Source organism: Salvelinus namaycush, chromosome 14 (assembly GCF_016432855.1).
Source record: "Salvelinus namaycush isolate Seneca chromosome 14, SaNama_1.0, whole genome shotgun sequence".
NCBI lineage: Eukaryota > Metazoa > Chordata > Actinopteri > Salmoniformes > Salmonidae > Salvelinus > Salvelinus namaycush.
This window is the reverse complement of record NC_052320.1, coordinates 12,192,468-12,214,832: the sequence shown is the minus strand read 5'-3', so window position 1 is coordinate 12,214,832 and position 22,365 is coordinate 12,192,468. Positions and strand designations below refer to the sequence as shown.

At 39.5% G+C, this 22,365-nt stretch overlaps 1 protein-coding gene across 1 annotated transcript in view; it reads left to right on the top strand.

Annotated features, from left to right (window-relative positions):
* The window catches only part of LOC120059614 (nuclear factor of activated T-cells, cytoplasmic 2-like), a 51,935-nt gene extending 34,496 nt beyond the window's left edge, over positions 1-17,439 (top strand). Inside the window, exon 10 of the mRNA XM_039008742.1 lies at positions 17,384-17,439. Within this exon, the coding sequence (XP_038864670.1) occupies positions 17,384-17,439 (56 nt within the window). The remainder of the gene's footprint in view (positions 1-17,383) is intronic.
* Positions 17,440-22,365: the final 4,926 nt, after the last annotated feature.

Here is a 22,365-nt window from a genome sequence, read left to right as displayed (position 1 = left end):
TGTGAGTGAGTAATGAAATGGTTGCATATCCCAGAGCCAATGTATTGCTGTGAGACTGGGTATGAGAGGGCTTTCAATGTTGTTCAGATGATGGATATACTTTTATAATGAATTATACGTCTTATTTATTTATTGTCCTATCATGGTGGAACAGTTTTAAAATAAATTATAAATTTGACTTATTATTGTCCTATCATGGTAAACTAAATTTTTTTAAATAAATTATATCTAATTATTTATTTATGATCCTATTTTAATGGTACGGTCCATGACCCTATACCCTAGACACCCACCTGAATGACCCAGATACTAAGGAGAAGTCCCTAACTGTTTTATGTGCCTGCTGTAAGCGGTCTGTATGCAGCCAAAATGAGGTCAGAGACCAAGAGCAGCACTGCCCCCTCAAGATTCTGAGCCTGCTTGGCAGGGTTGGTCCTGCAAAGCCAAAGCCCCCTAAAGGGAGAGCATACTACACAAGGAAATTCTCAAAGCTGCTAATGAGAACCTTGACGACCTTGTACCTAGCCGGTGGGGATTCCGGTGGGGTGCCCCCACCCAGGCAGTGGCAATGCTGGCAACACTAGCTGCAGTAACCCTTGGGGAGGGGGTCACACTCAGACATTCAGAGAGGGGGTATATTATTGTGACCCTGGTGGCACAAAATCAAAGTCGGACTGCATGGAGATGCTTGGGAATATGGTCAATACGGGTGACCGTATTGTGGGTGTTTCAGGCAAAAGGTGTATATTTGACCTCCATCTAGGATGTGACAATGGTAAATAAAATCTCTCAATTTTTGCCTATTTTTTTGCGCGGTTTTGCAGGCCTTCTCATGCAGCTGCAACTGTAAGTGCATTTGTAAATCAAGACCTATCTTGAGTTGGGCTCTGGGATGGTGCAATTGTTGAGAAGGTGAGCTTATGGTTGTGTGGGGGTAAGGGTTGAGTGTGTGTGGGTGTATGTGTGTATCCCACAACTGTTGCGAAGGAGTAAAAGATGTTAGGGACAATAGAGGATGATCCACAGCTATATATAATACAAATCGAGGTGAGGGCGATGGAAATGCATTTGGCAGTTGATCTACTTCAATTCGGTAAATGGCACTGTGTGCTCTTTTCAAAGGATGGATCCCAGTCAGTTCAGGGCTATGGGATACAGGGGGTCGAGGGTGGTCTGCCGGGCATTGGGATGACAACCCAACTCGGGATGAGGAGGGCTTTTAGCGGGTGGAATAGTAGGGACCAATTGGAGGTTTACTTAGTAGAAATGCAAATATCATGGTACAGCTATATAGACACTCAATCATCATGTTACTTTTTAATGGTACGTTTACAAACATATATATTTTGATAAAAATAATTGAAAGTTGTGTCTCATTATGGTAAGTGGTGAAATAAGTATAGCCAGTTACAATTGTAATGGCCTAGCAGATAATAAGAAAAGACGATCAGTATTTACCTGGCTAAAAGAGAAGGAATATAATATCTATTGTTTACAGGAAACCCATCCAACAGTTTTAGATTAAGTTTTGTGGAAAAAGAACTGGGGGGGGGTGAAATATATTTCTCCCATGGGCAAAGAAATTCAAAAGGGGTGATTGTTTTAATTAACATTAATTTTGATCCAAATGTGCAAATTGTCCAAACAGATCCTCAAGGTAGATGGATTATTTTAAATATGTTATTGGACAATAAACAGATATGGCTTATTAACCTATACGGTCTGAATAATGATGATCCAAGCTTCTTTGAAAATATGTATAAGAATTTATCAACTCTACAAGCAACACTAGACTCTATTATTATGGTGGGAGATTTTAATACGGTCTTAAATACCTCTATGGACCGGAAAGGAAATCACACTACAAACTATCACCCTCAGGCACTTAAGGAAATCATGAATGTCATGGATATATTGGAGTTAGTGGATATATAGAGACTTAAATACCCTGACCTAGTGAGATATACATGGCGGAGGCTTAATCAAGCTAGTCGTCTTGACTACTTTCTTATGCCATTCTCTCTTGCACCAAAAATTAAAGTGTTGATAGGGGACAGAATGCGGTCGGATCATCACATAATTGGCATATATATTACAGAATTTCCACGTGGGCGAGGATATTGGAAATTTAATCAAAGCCTACTAGATGATAAATTGTTTAGAACTAGGACAGAAGAATTTATAACTGACTTTTTCAGACATAACATAGGTACAGCAGATCCCCGTATTGTATGGGACACTTTTAAGTGTGCCTTTAGAGGCCATGCAATTCAGTACTCATCTATAAAACAAATGCAATTTAGATCAAAAGAGTCCATATTAACAAAGGAAATTGAAAGACTAACAGTAGAGTTAGATAGCAATAAAAACGGTACCATAGAGGCACAGAATAAGTTAGAGGAAAAACAAAAAGAAATGGAGGAACTTATTCAAGAAAGATCCAGTGTAATATATTATAAAAAATAAAGCGAACTGGATGGAATATGGGGAAAAATGCACCAAATTCTTTTTCAATCTTCAATATAGAAATGCTACCACAAAAATGCATTAACTTGTTACAAATGATGGAGTCACGCATGATTCACCAAATTATATGAAAGAGGAAGTAAAGTACTTTAAGAATATGTTTTAGTTTCAGGCTCCTCCATCTCCACTACCTGAAACTAATTGTATGGATTTTTTCCCCTAATAATAATGTAAAATAAACATCTGTACAGAAAGACTAATGTGAAGGCCATATTACAGAGGAGGAACTGCTTGATGCAATTGGGGCCTTTAAGGATGGGAGAACTCCAGGGCTGGATGGCATACCAGTGGAAGTATACAAATACTTTTTTTGATATACTCAAAGGACCATTATTAGCTTGTTTTAACCACTCCTATATAAATGGTAGATTATCAGACACGCAACAAGAAGGTCTGATATCATTATTACTGAAACAGGACCCAAGTGGTATATATAAAGATCCAGTCCATTTAAAAAATTGGAGACCTCTTACACTTCAGTGTTGTGATGCAAAAATCCTAGCAAAATGCTTGGCGCATAGAATTTAAAAAGTATTGTCAGATATTATTCATCCTCAGATAGGTTTTTTACATGGACGATACATTGGAGATAATATAAGACAAGTACTGGAAACAATAGAATACTATGAAATATCAGGGACATCAGGCCTGGTTTTCATAGCTGATTTTGAAAAGGCTTTTGATAAAGTACGACTGCAGTTTATATATAAATGCCTAGAATATTTCAATTTTGGGGAATCTCTTATATAATGGGTTAAAGTTATGTATGGTAACCCTAGGTGTAAAATAGTAAATAATGGCTACATCTCAGAAAGTTTTAAACTATCTAGAGGAGTAAAACAAGGTTGTCCACTATCGGAATATCTATTTATTATTGCCATCGAAATGTTAGCTGTTAAGATTAGATCAAACAATAATATTAAGGGATTAGAAATCCGTGGCTTAAAAACTAAGGTGTCATTGTACGCTGATGATTCGTGTTTTCTTTTAAAACCACAATTAGAGTCTCTCCACAGCCTCATAGAGGATCTAGATAATTTTGCTATCCTCTCTGGATTAAAACCAAATTATGATAAGTGTACTATATTATGCATTGGATCACTAAAAAAATTCTAATTTTACGTTACCATGTAATTTACCAATTAAATGGTCTGACGGAGATGCGGACATACTCGGTATACAAATCCCAAAAGAAAGAAATTCTCACTCCAATAAATTTTTTATAGAAAGTTAGCAAAAATAGATAAGAGCTTGCTACCATGGAAAGGAAAATACCTGTCTATTTGTGGAAAAATCACCCTGATTATCTCTTTGGTCATATCACAGTTGACCTATTTGCTTATGGTTTTGCCTACACCTAGTGACCTGCTTTTTAAATTATATGAACAAAAAATATTCAATTTTATTTGGAACGGCAAGCCAGATAAAATTAAAAGGGCCTATTTATATAACGAATATGAATTAGGAGGGCAGAAATTATTAAATATTAAAGCATTAGACCTCTCACTAAAGGCATCAGTCATACAAAAGTTATACTTAAATCCAAACTGGTTCTCTAGTAAATTGGTACTAATGTCTCATCCTATGTTCAAGAAGGGCCTTTTTCCCTTTATTCAGATTACACCTGCTCACTTTCGGTTGTTTGAAAAGGAAATAATCTCCAAAATATCTTTTTTTTTAACAAGCCTTAGAAAGTTGTTTGCAATTTCAGTTTAATCCACCTGAAAGGAGGGAACAAATATTACAACAAATATTGTGGTTAAATTCAAATATACTAATTGATAAAAAACTTTATCGAAGAAATGTTTAAAAAAGGTATAATTTTAGTGAATGATATCATAAATAGGACTGGTGGAGTTATGTCACACATGCAGAAATATGGAAATGTCTGCTCTACCCAAAATTACAACCAATTAATTGCAGCATTACCACAAAAATGGAAGAGGCAAGTAGAAGGGGAAAAAAGTAAGGAACTTGTATGTCGGCCCTATATTAAAAAACATAAATGGTTAAAGAAAAGTGTGATAAATAAAAACATATACCAATTTCATTTAAGGACCAAAAAACTGACAGCTGTGCCATATAAATTGCAAAATAGTTGGGAAGAGATTTTCAATGTACCCATTCCATGGCACATGGTTTATGAATTGATACGCAAAACAACGGCGGATTCAAAACTTCGAATTTTTCAATTTAAATTACTATACAAAATTCTTGCAACTAATAGAATGTTATATATATGGGGGATATAATCTTCCCAGCTCTGCAGATTCTGCTGTGACGAGGCAGAGTCTTTAGATCATTTATTATGGTATTGTCCATATGTAGCTCGTTTTTGGTCACAGGTCCAGGAATGGCTGAAGAATTGCAATATTTGCCTAGGACTAACGCTACAGATAGCAATACTGGGTGATTTGAAAAGCCATAGTCAATCAATCAATAATATAATAATGAACAGAACAGCTGCCTCCGGTAAGACAAGGGGTGGCAGTCTGTGTCTATTTGTTTATAATAGCTGGTGCTGTTATCGAATATTAAGTAAGTATCAAGGTTTTGCTCGCCTGAGGTCGAGTATCTCATGATAAGCTGAAGACCACACTATTTACCAAAAGTATGTATGTCTATATAGGTATGTATATGTATGCATGCGTGTATGGATATATTTACCCCAAAAATATGGGGGATTGGAAATAAGCAACATTCTTTCCACAATATTAAGCTGATCCACCCCTAAGTTAATAAAAAAATAAAAATAAATGCAAGTTTGCTGTCAATGATAATGCAGAGGATTTCCCCAAGGTTGCTGTTGACACATATCCCACCGAAGTTATTGGGGTTAAATTTGTCTCTACTTTTATGAATTGGAGGGATCAGTCCTTGGTTCCAAATATTGGGGGAGATGCCAGAGCTAAGGATGATGTTTAAGTGTAGCCAATTGGAATTTGTGGTCTGTATATTTTATCATTTCATTTAGGATAACATCAACACCACAGGCCTTTTTGGATTGGAGGGTTTGTATTTTGTCCTGTAGTTCATTCAATACAATTGGATAATCCAGTGGGTTCTGGAAGTCCTTGATAGCTGATTTTAAGACTTGTTATTGATCAAGTATATGTTTTTGCTGTAGTTTTTTTGTTATTGAGCCAAAAAGAATGGAGAAGTGGTTTATCCATACATCTCTGTTTTTGATAGATAACTCTTCATGATGTTTGTTTAGTGTGTTCCAATTTTCCCAGAAGTGGTTAGATTCTATGGATTATTAAATTACATTGAGCTGATTTCTGAAATGCTATTCTTTCTTTTTCCATAGTATTATTTTAGTGATTCACAATAGTGAAGGTGTCTATGTTTTTGGTTTCTCAATTTCTTCTTAGGTTTTTGAATTTTTCATCAAACCATTTGTTATTGTTTAAAATGTTCTTAGGTTGTCTGCTTGAGATTTTTTTTTGATTTGATAGGGAAGCTGAAAGGTTAAATATACTGTTTAGGTTTTCCACTGACAAGTTTACACCTTCACTATTACAGTGACATGTTTTGTCCAGGAAGTTGTCTAAAAGGGATTGAATTTGTTGCCTAATGTTTTTTTTGGAAGGTTTCTACACTACTTTCCTTCCACCTGTAGCATGTCTTAGTATTGTTCAGTTACTTTGGCGCCTCATAGTTGAATATTGCTCTGTTCAAGTAGACTGATAGGGGTGTCAGTGGCTGACTGTGAACGCTCTGAGAGACTCTGGGTTGAGGTTCATGATAAAGTAATCTACAGTACTACTGCCAAGCGATGAGCTGTGGACTATGTACAGACCCAGCGTGTGACTGAGCTGCAGGACTTGTGACCCGTTTTGGTTGGTTGTTTTGTCATAGTTGTGTCTAGTGGGGCATATTAGGGAGGGAATACTGTAACCTCCAAGTAGGTGTTTGTGCCCCCTGTGTACAGAGTGTCAGGTTCTGGCATTTAGGTCGTCTCAGACTAGTACATGTCCCTGGGCCTGGAAATGGTTGATCTCCCCCTCTAGGATGGAGAAGCTGTCATCGTTAAAGTATGGGGATTCTGTTGGGGGGATATATGTAGGAGACATGAGGAAATTTTTCTCTGCGATAATTACCTTATTAATTTCTAGCCATATGTAAAATGTTCCTGTTTTGACTAATGTGGTGAATATCAAATGATCTGGAGAAGTGCTCTCAAATAGTCTTCCACTTCTATTTTCTATTAGTTTACAGTTCTAAAGATGTCAAAGGGAATGAAAACAATATTAAATAAGGAACATGGCATTCTCTCGCCTTTGACTCGCAGGTCTGCTCCTGCCCATGCCAAACATGTATGCATACTAGCCCACTATCTAGCAAGCAACACAGTATTGGGTGCGGCCCAGCGAGTGGCAGATGCGCTTTCTACCTACTGGTGCTGGATTGAGATCTTTTCTTTGCGATGGATCGCATAGCTGTCCATTTGTGCGCAGTTTTAATAGGCACTATCTTGTGTTTACTAATTAAATTACAACACCCCTCTTGTTTTCTCTCTTTCTCACACACACATTGTTATGCAGTAACCTACAAAGAAATGTGCGCTGCTCTGTCCACAACAGTCAATTTTGTTTTGTAAACAGTCATGAGTTAAATTAACTTAGGCTGCAGTGACTAACGTTACCTAATCTTGTCCCGAATCTTGGCTGCTCATCACATTAGGAAATGTATCTTATTGTTAACCTGCAAATGTTTTATTATAAAGGCAAAAAAAAAAATCAACCCCGCCCCCCCCCCAATAGGAAATGGCCAGGAAATGTAGCTACGTATGTTCCTCAAGGTGGAAATAACATGGATTATGAGTCATATATTTATACTTAACCCGTGTCAGCCTCATTATTAATATTATTACCCTGTGAGATCAGAATAACAGACCACATCCAGAAGTCATGGTCTTACACCCATTCATTATGTTGTGCCCCTTCCAATACAAACGACATGTTGTTACAGTGTGATCGCTAGACCTGATGATGATGTTGACCTTCTCTGGTTGGGATGGAGAGGTAGGTAGCTAGTCCTCTCTGGTTGGGATGGAGAGGTAGGTAGCTAGTCCTCTCTGGTTGGGATGGAGAGGTAGGTAGCTAGTCCTCTCTGGTTGGGATGGAGAGGTAGGTAGCTAGTCCTCTCTGGTTGGGATGGAGAGGTAGGTAGCTAGTCCTCTCTGGTTGGGATGGAGAGGTAGGTAGCTAGTCCTCTCTGGTTGGGATGGAGAGGTAGGTAGCTAGTCCTCTCTGGTTGGGATGGAGAGGTAGGTAGCTAGTCCTCTCTGGTTGGGATGGAGAGGTAGGTAGCTAGTCCTCTCTGGTTGGGATGGAGAGGTAGGTAGCTAGTCCTCTCTGGTTGGGATGGAGAGGTAGGTAGCTAGTCCTCTCTGGTTGGGATGGAGAGGTAGGTAGCTAGTCCTCTCTGGTTGGGATGGAGAGGTAGGTAGCTAGTCCTCGTCAGTCTCAGGGCAGCTCCCAGACCATGTTGAAGGGTTGTAACCCTGGTGATCTGTGGTCTGAAGGACCTGACAACCCTGTGGTTCAGTTCACCACAACCCTGTCAGAGAGAGAGATGGGTTTCTCTGGCATTGCCACATATCATTACATTTATTTATTTTATTTATTTAACTAGGCAAGTCAGTTAAGAACAAATTCCTATTTACAATGACGGTCTACCAAAAGGCCTCCTGTGGGGACGGGGGCCTGGGATTAAAAAAATAAATCAACTATTAATATAGGACTAAACACACATCACGACAAGAGAGACAACACAACACAACGAGAGACCTAAGACAACAACATAGCAAGGCAGCAACACATGACAACACCGCATGGTAGCAACACAACATGGTACAAACATTATTGGGCACAGACAACAGCACAAAGGGCAAGGTAGAGACAACATATCACACAAAGCACCACAACTGTCAAATTACACTTCTCTTTTTTATTTCATTCTCTTAAATAAAAAGGGGAAAAGGCAGCAGCCAGTTCTCCTGACCAATCGCCTGGAGATGTTGACACTGTTATGATCTGAAAAACAAGTTCCATGGCAACCATTGTCAAACAGTGGAACGGGCTGCTTCGGAGATCCGGGGAAAGCCTCTTTGTTTGTTGTACTTGGCCAGGGTTTCTCCTTGGCCCCACACCCCTCAATTCTGTGGGGGAACCCACTGGAGGATTTGCTTTTTTCCATCTCCTGCCCGGGATTCTGCCAATCTGGCACAATAAATTCCTATTTGCAGCTGCTCTCTTCCAGAAAATCCAGCCTGCTCTCCGTAAGATAGCTCTAAGTGTGGGAGTCGGGAGAAAGGCAGCAGCAGGAAGAGGGAAGGGACTGAGTTCGGATGGAATAAATGAAACTGAAATAAAGGGTACAGGAGTGGACGAGTGGAATTTAGTTTTGGATGGCCTAATAGTGTTTCCCTCAGTAAACAGCAACAGCATTTACTGTTTCTGAATTAACACAGAGTAACTGGGAGAGTCATACTGGTTGGACTGTTTGATCCTCCTCCCTAACATCAATGTGTTGATCTCAGAGCTCCCTAGCAAGACCCCTCCATATAATGCCTTCCCTCTATTCTGTTAGCTACTTGAACAATTCACCATCTTCCTGGAAATCTCATAAAAAATATTAGTTGGGAAATTCACAAGTACTACATTTAAGTGCCCTCTTTAATCCCATAGCATTGTAAATAATAAATTCAGAACACATTATGTAAAGCTTATAAAGCAATAAAGACAACAAAATAATGGCTCCTAACCAATTGTGCTTTTTTGTGTTTTTTTCTGCGTTATTTAACTTATTTTGTACATAATGTTTCTGCCACTGTCTCTTATGACCGAAAAGAGCTTCTGGATATCAGAACATCGATTACTCACCTCAAACTGGACTTACTCCAGATACCCGACCATGCCCAAATCCCTGTCATTCGCGTGAAGAGAAGACACAGATACAGGGGACGCAGGTCTGGGTGCCCTGTGAGAATTCTTTGGTGAGTGGGTAACCCACCTCTACCATCCTTCTTATTGGCCATTGTCCAATCATTGGGGAATAAACTGGATGAGCTCCGTTCAAGACTATCCTACCAATGGGACATTAAAAACTGTAGTATCTTATGTTTCACTGAGTCGTGGCTGAACGACGACATGGACAACATACAGTTGGCTGATTTTTCCATGCATCGGCAAGACAGAACAGCTGCCTCCGGTAAGACAAGGGGTGGCGGTCTGTGTCTATTTGTCAATAACAGCACCAGCTGTTATCGAATATTACGTCGAATTAAATCGAATATTAAGTAAGTATCAAGGTTTTGCTCGCCTGAGGTCGAGTATCTCATGATAAGCTGAAGACCACACTATTTACCAAGAGAGTTTTCATCTATATTTTTCGTAGCTGTCTATTTAACACCACAAACCGATGCTGGCACTAATTCCGCACTCAACGAGCTGTATAACGCCATAAGCAAACAAGAAAATGCTCATCCAGAGGGGGTGCTCCTAGTGGCTGGGGACTTTAATGCAAAGAAACTTAAATCCGTTCTACCAGCATGTTACATGTGCAACAAGAGGGGGAATAACTCTAGACCACCTTTACTCCACACGCAGAGATGCGTACAAAGCTCTCCCTCGCCCTCCATTTGGCAAATCTGACCATAATTCTATCCTCCTGATTCCTGCTCACAAGCAAAAACTAAAGCAGGAAGTACCAGTGACTCGCTCAATACGGAAGTGGTCAGATTACGCGGACGCTACAGGACTGTTTTGCTAGCATAGACTGGAATATGTTCCGGGACTCATCCGATGGCATTGAGGAGTATACCACATCAGTCACTGGCTTCATCAATAAGTGCATCGATGACGATGTCCCCACAGTGACCGTACGTACATGCCACGGATTACAGGTAACATCCGCAATGAGCTAAAAGGTAAAGCTGCCGCTTTCAAGGAGCGGGACTCAAACCCGGAAACTTATAAGAAAGCCCTCTATGCCCTCAGTTGAACCATCAAACAGGCAAAGCGTAAATACAGGACTAAGATTGAATCCTATCCAGTGACACAAGCCTACCAGATGAGCTAAATGACTTCTAAGCACACTTCGAGGCAAGCAACACTGAAGCATGCATGAGAGCACCAGCTGTTCCGGACAACTGTGTTATCACGTTCGCCGTAGCCAAAGTGAGTAAGCCCTTTAAAGGTCAACATTCAGAAGGCCGCAGGACCAGACGGATTACCAGGACGTGTACTCCGAGCATGCACTGACCAACTGGCAAGTGTCTTCACTGACATTTTCAACCTGTCCCTGGCCGAGGCTGTAATACCTATATGTTTCAAGCAGACCATCAAAGTCCCTGTGCCCAAGAACACCAAGGTAACCTGCCTAACTGACTACCGACCCGTAGCACTCGCGTTTGTAGCAAATAAAGTTCTTTGAAAGGCTGGTCATGGCTCACAACACCATCATTCCAGAAACATTAGACCCAATCCAATCTGCATGCCGCCCCAACAGATGCACAGATGACGCCAATCTCTATTGCACTCAACACTGCCTTTTCCCACCTGGACAAAAGGAACACCTACGTGAGAATGCTGTTCATTGATTACAGCTCAGCGTTCAACACCATAGTGCCCTCAAAGATCATCACTAAGCTAAGGACCCTGGGACTAAACACCTCCCTCTGCAACTGGATCCTGGACTTCCTGACAGACCGCTCCCAGGTGGTAGGGTAGGCAACCTGGTATGGCAACTGCTCCGCCTCCGACCGCAAGGCGCTACAGAGGGTAGTGCGTATGGCCCAGTACATCACTGGGGCCAAGCTTCCTGCCATCCAGGACATCTATACCAGGCGGTGTCAGAGGAAGGCCCTAAAAATTGCCAAAGACTCTAGCCACTCCAGTCATAGACTGTTTTCTCTGCTACCACACAGCAAAAGGCTTCTGACCAGCTTCTACTCCCAAGCCATAAGATTGCTGAACAGCTAATCAAATGGCCTCCCGGACAATTTGCATTGAACCCCCCTTTTTCTACACGGCTGCTACTCGCTGTTTAATATCTATTATCGATGCATAGTCACTTTACCCTTACCTACATGTACATAATACCTTTCTTAACTCTTATTTTTCTTAACTGCATTGTTGATTAAGGGCTTGTAAGTAAGCGTTTCACGGTAAGGTGTATTCGGCGCGTGTGAAGAATAAAATGTGATTTTTATTTGAATCATTGATATAATATAGGGTGTCTAATCAAAAATGTATATTTTGACCAATGAGTAACGTAATTGTTTAGACAATACTCTAAGAAAACCAATGGTCCAACCCTCATGTCTCTATCATAATCGGTTCAAAAGTTATTGGAGTGTTTACCCTTGTAGGATGGACAGAATTTGGGTGACTAAATCAATGCAGGCCAGAGAAAAAGAGGGATCAAAAATCTGGAAAATTGCATCGGGTCAGTTAGGCTGGATTCTGTGCTAGAATTAAGGCTACTGGCTACCTGACAAGATTACTTTCCCGTTGAACTCGTCCTCTTTTTTCTCAAATCCGCAGGACATAAAACAATCTAAAGTTAAGACGGATATTGATTTTGAGACATGTTGTATTTTAGTATACGGTTTTTGGATTCATTTGAAATTCCTGTTTCTTTTTATAAGATTTCTCTCAAAAACAAGCGTATCCCTGTGAAATGTCAACGGAGCACTGAGCGTATATTTTCAAAACCTTTTACATTTAATTCAGCTCGTGTCATGCTAATGTAGCTTTTTGCGACCCCCGGAAACAAATTTGAAGACTAAGACCACAAAATGTAAAATCCTCAAACATTGTTACGAGAAACCTACACTGTTATGTCAACCGAGCTCGGTAGTTATTATCAGATGTATTAGGTTACGAAATCTGACTTTTTGGATATAATGTTGATGTGTTAGAGAAAGACCCCACTGAATGATTCAGAACATGAAGAATCATATGTGTCTTGGTACAATGTATTTTATAACATAAGGTAGTGACATTTTCTCACCGTAGCACATTTTCACCCGCTCTAGGCAGAGTGGGAGGACACCTTATATAATATTTCAAAAAGGTACAACTATAGGTGCACTTTGAGACAGAGCATCAGAAGAATCTTTTTACTCAAACATCCGTCAGTTATGTTGTATAGAGTATGAATCCACCCACCCAATACAAGTGGTAGTTATGTACAGTAGCTGTAGAAATGGAATAGGACATGTGCCTCCCTCGCCTCACCTTCAAACCTTCCCTTCAAAGTTCAAACACAGCACAGGAAGACAGGGCAATGCAGAAAGCCCCGTTGGTCTTTCTCTACTAAGATGTCAAGTTGTGTTTTATGCCCAAAACATTCATTTATTTGAACATCACAAAGACGTTTCCTGAGAAATACAATTTTCAAATGAGTCACTCTTGAGTGTCTTTCACACCTTGCTCATTTTGAAAGTGTTCAACTCTGGAGCATCATGACTCAGTGGTTTAGATTCTAGAACTGTGTCATCGGGGTAGCGCTGCTCTCTGTGGTGTCAGAGGTCAAGGACAACAGAAGAAAGTAATGTATTTCACTATGAGTAAAATCAAAACATGGAATGAACTTCACAGTTCATACTGTACTCAAAAGGCCTTTATCAGAAGCTATGGGCTTTGTGTGTATATAGGCCTACAACGTTCTTATACTGTAAGGATGCTGTCCACAACCTAGAAAGTGATTTCCTTGTGAAGGATGGGAGTTGGGACACACTCTAGTACCTGCAGCTTTCCATGTTGTAGTTGTAGTGAATCTGACTGGAATTAACCCCAGAGGCAGTGGAGCAGGTGAAGGCAGTGGAGCAGGTGAAATTATTCCAGCGTGCAGAAGGAGAGAGAGAGCTACCATTCAGAGATAAAGCACACAGGAAAACAGCTTGGTGAACACACATTAGTTTCAGGTCACTGATGTCCCACTTACCAGCGAGCAGAGGAAAGACAACAATAGCAACATACCCACACTAATACAGAGAACCATAGTTAAGAAACTAAACTGTGTTATAGCATACTGTATTCTGAGAATTTTACTTTTGAATGGCGATGATTGATACTCAAGTGTAATGGAAACTTGTGTAACATCATACACCTTATTTGCTCTCTGGCAGTTGAAGGTAGAAGTTCTGGTGGGCAGGTCTGGTGTCTGTCTGTCTGTCTGTCTACCCATGCCACTTGTTCTGTGGGTTGATTTCTTCTCATGTTGCCAACAAAGTCCCCCAGGCAACCCTCTCAGACACACACACACACACACACACACACACACACCCCTCACAGTAGGCAATGTGAAGTGACTGAGTCAGCTACAGTAATGTACTGTGTGTGTATGAGTGTGTGTGTCTCTCTCTCCCACCTTTGGTTGGTAAACAAACACGTTCATTGGCGCAGGACGCTAAAGCCAGACACTCACCTATTGTATGGTTAAGTCTGAGTGTTCCCTGGGCCAGCCTCAAATGGCCATGCCAACCCTTCATGAGGCTCCGTTAAAGCTCTCTACTGTGTAACTTCTCTGGTGCACCACTCGCCTCTAAACCCCTTTTTTATACTCAGGAAAATCCTGTGGCCCCATTGGGGAGATGAAAGTTTATTTAAGGCATTAGGTGTCAAAGGGAATTCCACTAGAGACTAAAATAAACATGGACGTTTAGGTTGTGGTTGTGATGACAGCAGAGAGCGCTGGAGCACCCGGGCCGGTTTGGCCACTAGTTGGTTTGTCTCCCTCCCTGTTTCAGATGCAGCTCTGCTCTGCTCTGCTCTATAAAGTGTGCTTAGTGTTGAGCTGTTATAAAAGGCCAAGGTTTATTTCTCTTTCACATCTGCAGATGGTCAGAGACAGGGGGAGTCAAAAGGAGGAGGAGGATAGACTTGCTGCTACTATTAATGATATTAGAAGGTCTGCAGCTTGCTGAGCTGCCAATGGTTTAGCTCAGCTTATGGGTTGTTTGTCAGGCAAAATACTTTCTAACTCCCACATCTGATAAATAACTCAGTGACTTGCAATAACTTACAATGTTTTATCTCATTCCAACTGTACATAAAAAACAGGGTGCCAGTATTAGTGGATACCAGTTTCACTGAGTACCCCTCAGCATCGTGGTATCTGTTGGACTGGAGTTGTTTGGAGTGAGTGCAGTTATGTTTATCTTTGAGGGGGTTACTTTGGTACACACTAATGCTCAGCCAGGGATCAGTGTGTCTGTTCGCTTAACTTGCTGTTTAAAGGCGACACCATTTCCCTTGTCCCACTATATAGATCACTGCTTTAAAGGCCCAGTGCAGTCAAAAACTTGATGTTCCTGTGTTTTATATATATGTCCACACTATGAGGTTGGAATAATACTGTGAAATTGTGAAAATTATGATAATGCCCTTTTAGCGTGAGAGTTGTTTGAAAAGACCACCTGAAATTTTGGCTTGTTTTGGTGGGATGGAGTTTTGGGCTGCCAGGTGAAATAAATTAGTTAATAGACCGATAAGAAAGAGTTCCAAACCTCTCTGCCAATAAAAGCTGGGCGGCAGGTAGCCTAGTGGTTAGAGTGTTGGACTAGTAACCGAAAGGTTGCAAGATCAAATCCCGGAGCTAACAAGGTAAAAATCTGTCGTTTTGCACCTGAACAAGGCAGTTAAACCACTGTTCCCAGACCGTCATTGAAAATAAGAATTTGTTCTTAACTGACTTGCCTAGTTAGTTAAATAATGATAAAATAGCAAGTTTTCAGTTTTGCCCTCCCAAGTCACACCACTCCCGTACTGTCCTTGCCAAATTCTTGCTTAAGAAAAAGAAGCAATTAAAAATATATATTTTTAACCATTTTAATTTAAAACAATCTTTAAATAGGCCTTCTAAAAGCCTGTTGGATATTGAGTTCCCCTAAACCCGACTGTAACGGTTCTCTTCGTCCTCCTCTGACGAGGAGTAAGAAATGTCGGACCAATGCGCAGCGTGGTATGTGTCCATAATATATTTTAATGAAATATCACTGGACACAGAAAAACAAAAGGAACAAGAGAATAAATGAAAACCGACCACAGTCCCTTATGGAACAAACACTGATACGGAAAATAAACACCCACACCACACAGGTGGAAAAAGGCTACCTAAGTATGATTCTCAATCAGAGACAACTAACGACACCTGCCTCTGATTGAGAATCATACCAGGCCAAAACGAAAAAACCTACCTAGAAAAACGAACATAGATAACCCACCCAACTCACGCCCTGACCACACTAAAACAAAGAAATAACAAAACAACTAAGGTCAGAACGTGACACCGACTCTAAAACAACGCACTGCTGCTTACTATCTTACTCACTCTATATTATCTCATTCATCCCTTTGAAGTGAAAAAGATTGATCATGTTTTTATATATTTTAGGACGCTTCATATTAGCAGAGTTTGCTCTATTAAACTATTGTATTAAGTGAGACACAACCTCCCTGTGAATGTTTAAAACATGCTAATATAGTATACAGCAGGTAAACATGAATATGATTAGCTTTTATATACTACATCAATGAATAAATGCATTTTGACTCAAATGATGTCACTGTCATACTCACACTTTTTTCCCTCCATTTTGGGCATGTCTTAAAATGTATGTGTTCCCTAAAAGTCAAAACAAGAAGCCATGGCGTCGGTCTCTTATGTCATAGTGCCAGTATACACAGTGTGCTTCCAGAACTGTTGGAGCTGTTAGTTACTGATAATGACAGACCGACTGCAGTATGGAAGATGTGGCCTATCTGGACAGACTCCACTACCGTACATGTTCAACATACTGGACAGTCCTTTAACTTTACTGCAGGTTTCCCCCATTGTCAATGTGAAGCAAAAACTGCTGCAGTGTAAGTTACGGCTACAGTAGCACTCTAATTGCTTTTGTGATGTCATATAATCACTCTTCATTTTCATGTGAACATCTAGCTCTAGTTATGAATGAGACACATTATTCCGTTTGACACCTTGCCATTATAGCCACGGTATAGGCATATTTTTTTGTCATTCACAATAGGCCTATAAATATGTTGTTATAGTCCCTAAACATTAAAACACACATCATGGCAAGCTAAAAAGGATACCCTACATTCAATGTATGTAGACTTTTCAAATAGTAAAATATCTGAATGACCTCATGATGGCAATTTGAATTTAATACAGATGTCTATATTTAGCCTTATCACGGACCTCCCAGACAAGAACTCCTTGACATTTGAACTTTGGACAGGTTTAATCTCATCGCAATGTGTGTAAAATGTGTTTCCCCCACCTTATACATGGCGTGGTGTGTACACTGTGTAAGCACTTCACACAACTTGACTGAGTCTATTTTTAGAACGCTGAAGTTTCCATATACTGCTGTGCTGTGTCACCTGGCTGTCAGCAGAACAACAGGAAGTGATGGGGAATAAAAAAGAGCAGTAGAATGGAACACTATGGTCCTCCTAGTGGACACTCTGTGCCAATGCAGCTCACTGTAGTGACATCTTCTGGTATCGCTACCACAGCCAACTTGCACACAGAGTAATCAGTAGTACTTAGTGTCATGTTTCCCTTGGTGATGTTTTACTGTAGGATCAGTATGTTTTTGTCAAGATGTTATGCCCTTTTCTACTGTGTAATATACTGTACCTTTTGTAAGTGTTTGTTGAAAGAGAAAGGAAGATATGAAAAGGCCAGGAATGAAAATTGCCCTCCCTGGAGCTGTGAAATGCTGCCTGGGAAGAACAGATGACAGTACACATCAAACACAGTATTACATCAAACACCTTGGATGCTCTGACTAACTAACAGCCTGTATTTGTTTCTCTTCTCCTCCCTGCAGTAAACGAGATCATAAGGATGGATCTGACCGGCGTGCAGGCCAGAGGTCAGACATAGACGACAGAAAACAGGAAGTGGACAGCTGCAGCTCACTCTTCGTCGCCATGAGAACCTCTTCTTCTTCCCTGTGTGCCCATCTCCATATCAACCCTACAGTATATCAACCCCAGCCACCAGCAGTTTGGCTGCTCTGCCCGTTTCCTTCAAATAACTGTTTCTCAGCTAAAATATTCTCTGCCTTTTACCCAACGCCAAAGAATGTTCTGCCAAAGACAATTTTCTTAGTTTTCAGGCCTAAAAGAAACTAGATTGTGCCTTGTTTTATTACTAGTTAGGTTTATCGGATTCAAATGGATGTTTTTCTGTACAATAAATAAGAGAGGGTGAAAATTCCTAAACAAGTCACAATCATGGCAGTCGCTGTAACATTACTGGTTGTTAAACCAATATGCAGTGGTGGAAAAAGTACCCAATTGTCATACTTGAGTAAAAGTAAAGATACTGTACGTTAATAGAAAATGACTTAAGTGAAAGTCACCCAGTAAAATACTACTTGAGTAAAAGTAAAAATTATTTGGTTTTAAATACAGTATCAAAAGTAATTGTAATTGCTAAAATATACTTCAGTATCAAAAATAAAATTAAAAGTATAAATAATAATTCAAAAATCCTTATGTTAAGCAATCTAGACGTAACAATTTTCTTGTTTTTTATTTTATTTACGGATATCCAGACATTTACAAAAGAAGCATGTGTATTTAGTGAGTCTCTTTATAAGTATGTGAATTGGACCGTTTTCCTGTCCTGTTAAGCATTCAAAATGTAACGAGTACTTTTGGGTGTCTTGGAAAATGTATGTAATTAAAAGTACATTATTTTCTTTAGAAATGTAGTGAAGTAAAAGTCAGTTGTCAAAAATATAAAAAGTAAAGTACAGATACCCCCCAAAAACTACTTAAGTAAACATACTTTAAAGTACTACTTAAGTACTTCGCACCGCTGCCTATATGCAAACCTTTAAAATAATTGTAACTCTCTTACCCATCTTGTTGACAATTCTACCAATGGCACCATTCATAAAATATGTCAACATTTCACTGTGATATGTGTATTGTGTTATACAATTTGAGCTTACTTTGATCATCTCATCTCGCTACTCTAAAGGAGACGAACACTGCCATGCTAATAACCAAATAAATATTGGCTTGTAATTTCACCTCTCCATATTTTTTATTTTCTTGCCTCCATGTTTTTGTGTTCTATGTTGTTATGTACCAATTCGGCACAACACATGAAGTTCCCTCCCAGGAAATAATTTGAACGTTATATGCACTGTTTAGTAGGGGAATATTTGTGTATGTGTATTCTTACATGGTGTGTTGTCTTTATTCCATAGTTTATGTTTTCCTCATTGTGTTTGGGTCATGTGATGAACTTAATGTAACTAAAATGTTTATTACAGTATAAGCAGTGGATTTGCCAGATGCCTCATCTGGGCCAGTGATGATACTGCTTAGAGAAAAGTATTTCACCGTTCTCAATTAATTATTGGATATTGAATTAGTCTCAAAAGGCTTATATTCAAAGAATGATATGCTAAATCCTTACACAGGTAAAGATCAGGGGGAAATGCAATTACAAAATTAGCAGATTCTGAAGATGTCTAAGCAGGCAATGTTTTGAGTGTTGCATGTCTACAATGCATCTGACTACATTCAGGTCTTAAAGGGATAGTCTTTCTATGCTTGCTAATGGGTGCCCAATTTATTAGTAGCCTATATGATTGTAACATTTATCCAAATCTGTTGCATGTTTGGTTGCAACAGAGCAAAATGTTAATAATATGTGTATAACATATATTATAGCCTACCTATTTCTATTTTGTGTAATTAATATAATTTTGAGTTTTTCCGTAATGACAATGAACAACATGCTATATATGCAGTGCTAATAAGTGTCTGCCTATACAATAACATCCCAGGTATTCTTACCTGCACTGTACATACTGTGCCTTACATTTCCAAGATCATCCCACATTTCTAAGATGAGCTATGCTTTCCTTGTTCAGTGTCACTGTCAGTATACGTGTATTTGATGTACATTCAAACATGAAAAGGCTTTGTGGAGCAAAATGATTGGTGTTGCATAATAATCTATATGATTTACTGCATGTATATAGCCTAGCAAGTGCTCAAAGTGCTTTTATATTATAATAAGGGATAGCTGAGATTGGTGCAGAAAGTAGGTGTTTTGTTACATATCAAATAAAAGATGTTCAATGTTTTAAGAAGATCCCCTGCCCCCCCCCAAAAGAAACGCTTTACAAATTGTTTAAAAAGTGTATGCCTGACCATTGCCAAGTCATATGCCATTGCTATGATTGTACAAAGATTTAAAAGTTAATGATCCAGACTGAATCTGCCTGTTCAATATGTCATTTTGACTAATTTCATATGATATATTTTATATTAGTTTTTATGTGCTATGAAAAGATATAGATAGTAATAGTTAATAGCTAATATATCTGACTTTTTTAATTGAGCCATTCTCTCAATGTACAGCAAACAGTATGTTTGAAATATCCTGAATGTAAACTTTACAGCTTTTTCCCCCTTAACTGTAAATAGATAATTGCTTACAACTGTATAAATGGTTCTGGTAGTCCTCTTTTTTTATTGGTAGTTATAGCGTATAGTAGAAAAGTATGTTTTATGAACTGCATCAGTTGTTTTCTGGCTTTCTCATTATTTTTGTTAATTCAGTGTCTTAGTAATAAGCCATATATAGCTGTCAAAACGTTTATATTAAAAGTGATGTTGAAATAAAGTTTGCTTTAGAGAAACAGATTATATTTTAGTTTCAGATGTCTTACAAGGTTTATAAACAAAGCTGTGCATCTTGAATGAACGCAGTCATATTCCCCATAGTCTTTATGCTGCTTGACGATCCGTATTGTACGTTTTCTGTTCTATATCAGATGTATGTTTCCTTAAAACTGTGGCATTTTCATCTCTATTTTTCCAGGCAAAACTTGTATTTTTAAACTAGCAATGAATCATAAACAAAGAATTCTACAGTTATTGTCATTTTTGTGTACAGTTTTTCTGCAATTTATTTGACATACAGTAGGTACATTTCAGTACCTCAGTCATCCTTATCCAGAACATCAGTTTAAATCAGTTTCATGATTTTTATTATGTTGCTTCCACTATTGGTTGTTGGCTAGCTACAGTAGGTAATAGTCACTGATGCCTCTCTTTAGACTGTGATGGGAAAATAGAAATCAGCAGACCCTAAGAGTCCGTGACTCATACGACAGTAGGTTAAAGAAATATCTTAACCTAGGCTACAGTACCCCAACCCTCTCTCACTCCTCCCCCCCCTCTCCTCCTGCCTAACTCATCAATGAGGTGACCATTTCTGTTATCCTTTCTTCGTGTACATTTTTACCACAGCTTCACCTATTACAGACAAACTCAGTGACACCTCACACACACGCACACACATTCTTGTTTAACTAACCTTGTGGGGACACACAATTCAGTCTCATTCAAAATCCTATTTTCCCTAACCCTTAACCTTAACCCGAAAACCTAACCTTAAGCCTAACAGGCTGACTACACTGCTCGCATCGCAAAAATAATTTTAGAAATCTATATTATTCTATTATTGCACCCACACTGCTTGCACACCCACACTGCGTTGCCAAGGGCTAAAATAGAAGTCAGTTCTATTTCTGATGCAGATCGCGCTGCAAGTCCTGCCTCTCCCATCTCCTCATTGGTTTATAGAAGCAGGTACCCACGTGCCATCCCCTCATTGGTTATACCCACGTGGGTGACTGAAGATGAACGAGGTCAGTGGCGGTAATGCACCTAATTTATAAAGTCAATATAAAGTCAATAGAAGAAAAAGCATGGAAGGATGAGAGATGACTAGAAACGATTCGGTTGACCGTTTTATGTGTGGATTAATTGGTGGAGTAGAGGACCTTGTGCATCTCAGGTAAAATAACAACTCAATGTTTATATCCCAGGACAAATTAGCTAGCAACAGCAAGCTAGCTAAATAAGACAAATTAGCTAGCAAGTGCAAGCTAGCTAGCTAAATTGGCATAGATATTTAATGCTTTTCGACCTATCCCAAAATTAATATAATTGGTTCAGAGTTTGTTTTGATATTTTAACCTGCGTGTCGTGAACGACAAAATACATTTGCGCACGATGGCGCACGAGCGCAGCCGGTTTGGGTTCCATGTAATTCTAACCCTAACATTCATTCTAACCTTAACCCTAAACCCCCTAGAAATAGCATTTGACCTGGTTAAATTTTGGTTTGTTTACTATTCCCACAACTATAGTTAAAAACGTACACAAACACACACACACACACTTACAACCCCACCCTTCCCTCAAACAAATAACAACAAAGGGGTTCACTATAGCCATTGAAGCCCCGTTGCCAGGAGACAGCATGTTTGGAGCCTAATTTTGGTGGCAGGACTCGCTGGAGGAGGATTCTGTAAATGCACCCTGTATTCAGGAAGTTTCTGCCTATGACATCATAACACGTGTGAGAAAACACAGCATGTGGACTAGATGGGCTAGCTGGATGAGCGTTTTTCACCCCCACTCTTAGAGACATGCCGTGGCCTGTGACTCATGTGCCCTTTCTTTCCAAATGGGTCAATAATGAGATCAGACCGCTATAGTACTGATTGACTACGTGAGATTGACCCAGTGTAACGTCCTGACCAGAGTTCTTATGTGTTTTGCTTGTTTAGTGTTGGTCAGGACGTGAGCTGGGTGGGAATTCTATGTTGTGTGTCTAGTTTGTCTGTTTCTGTGTCCAGCCTAATATGGTTCTCAATCAGAGGCAGCTGTCAATCGTTGTCCCTGATTGAGAATCATATATAGGAGGCTTGTTTTGTGTTGGGATTTTGTGGGTGATTGTTTCCTGTCTCTGTGTTTGTGTTCTGCACCA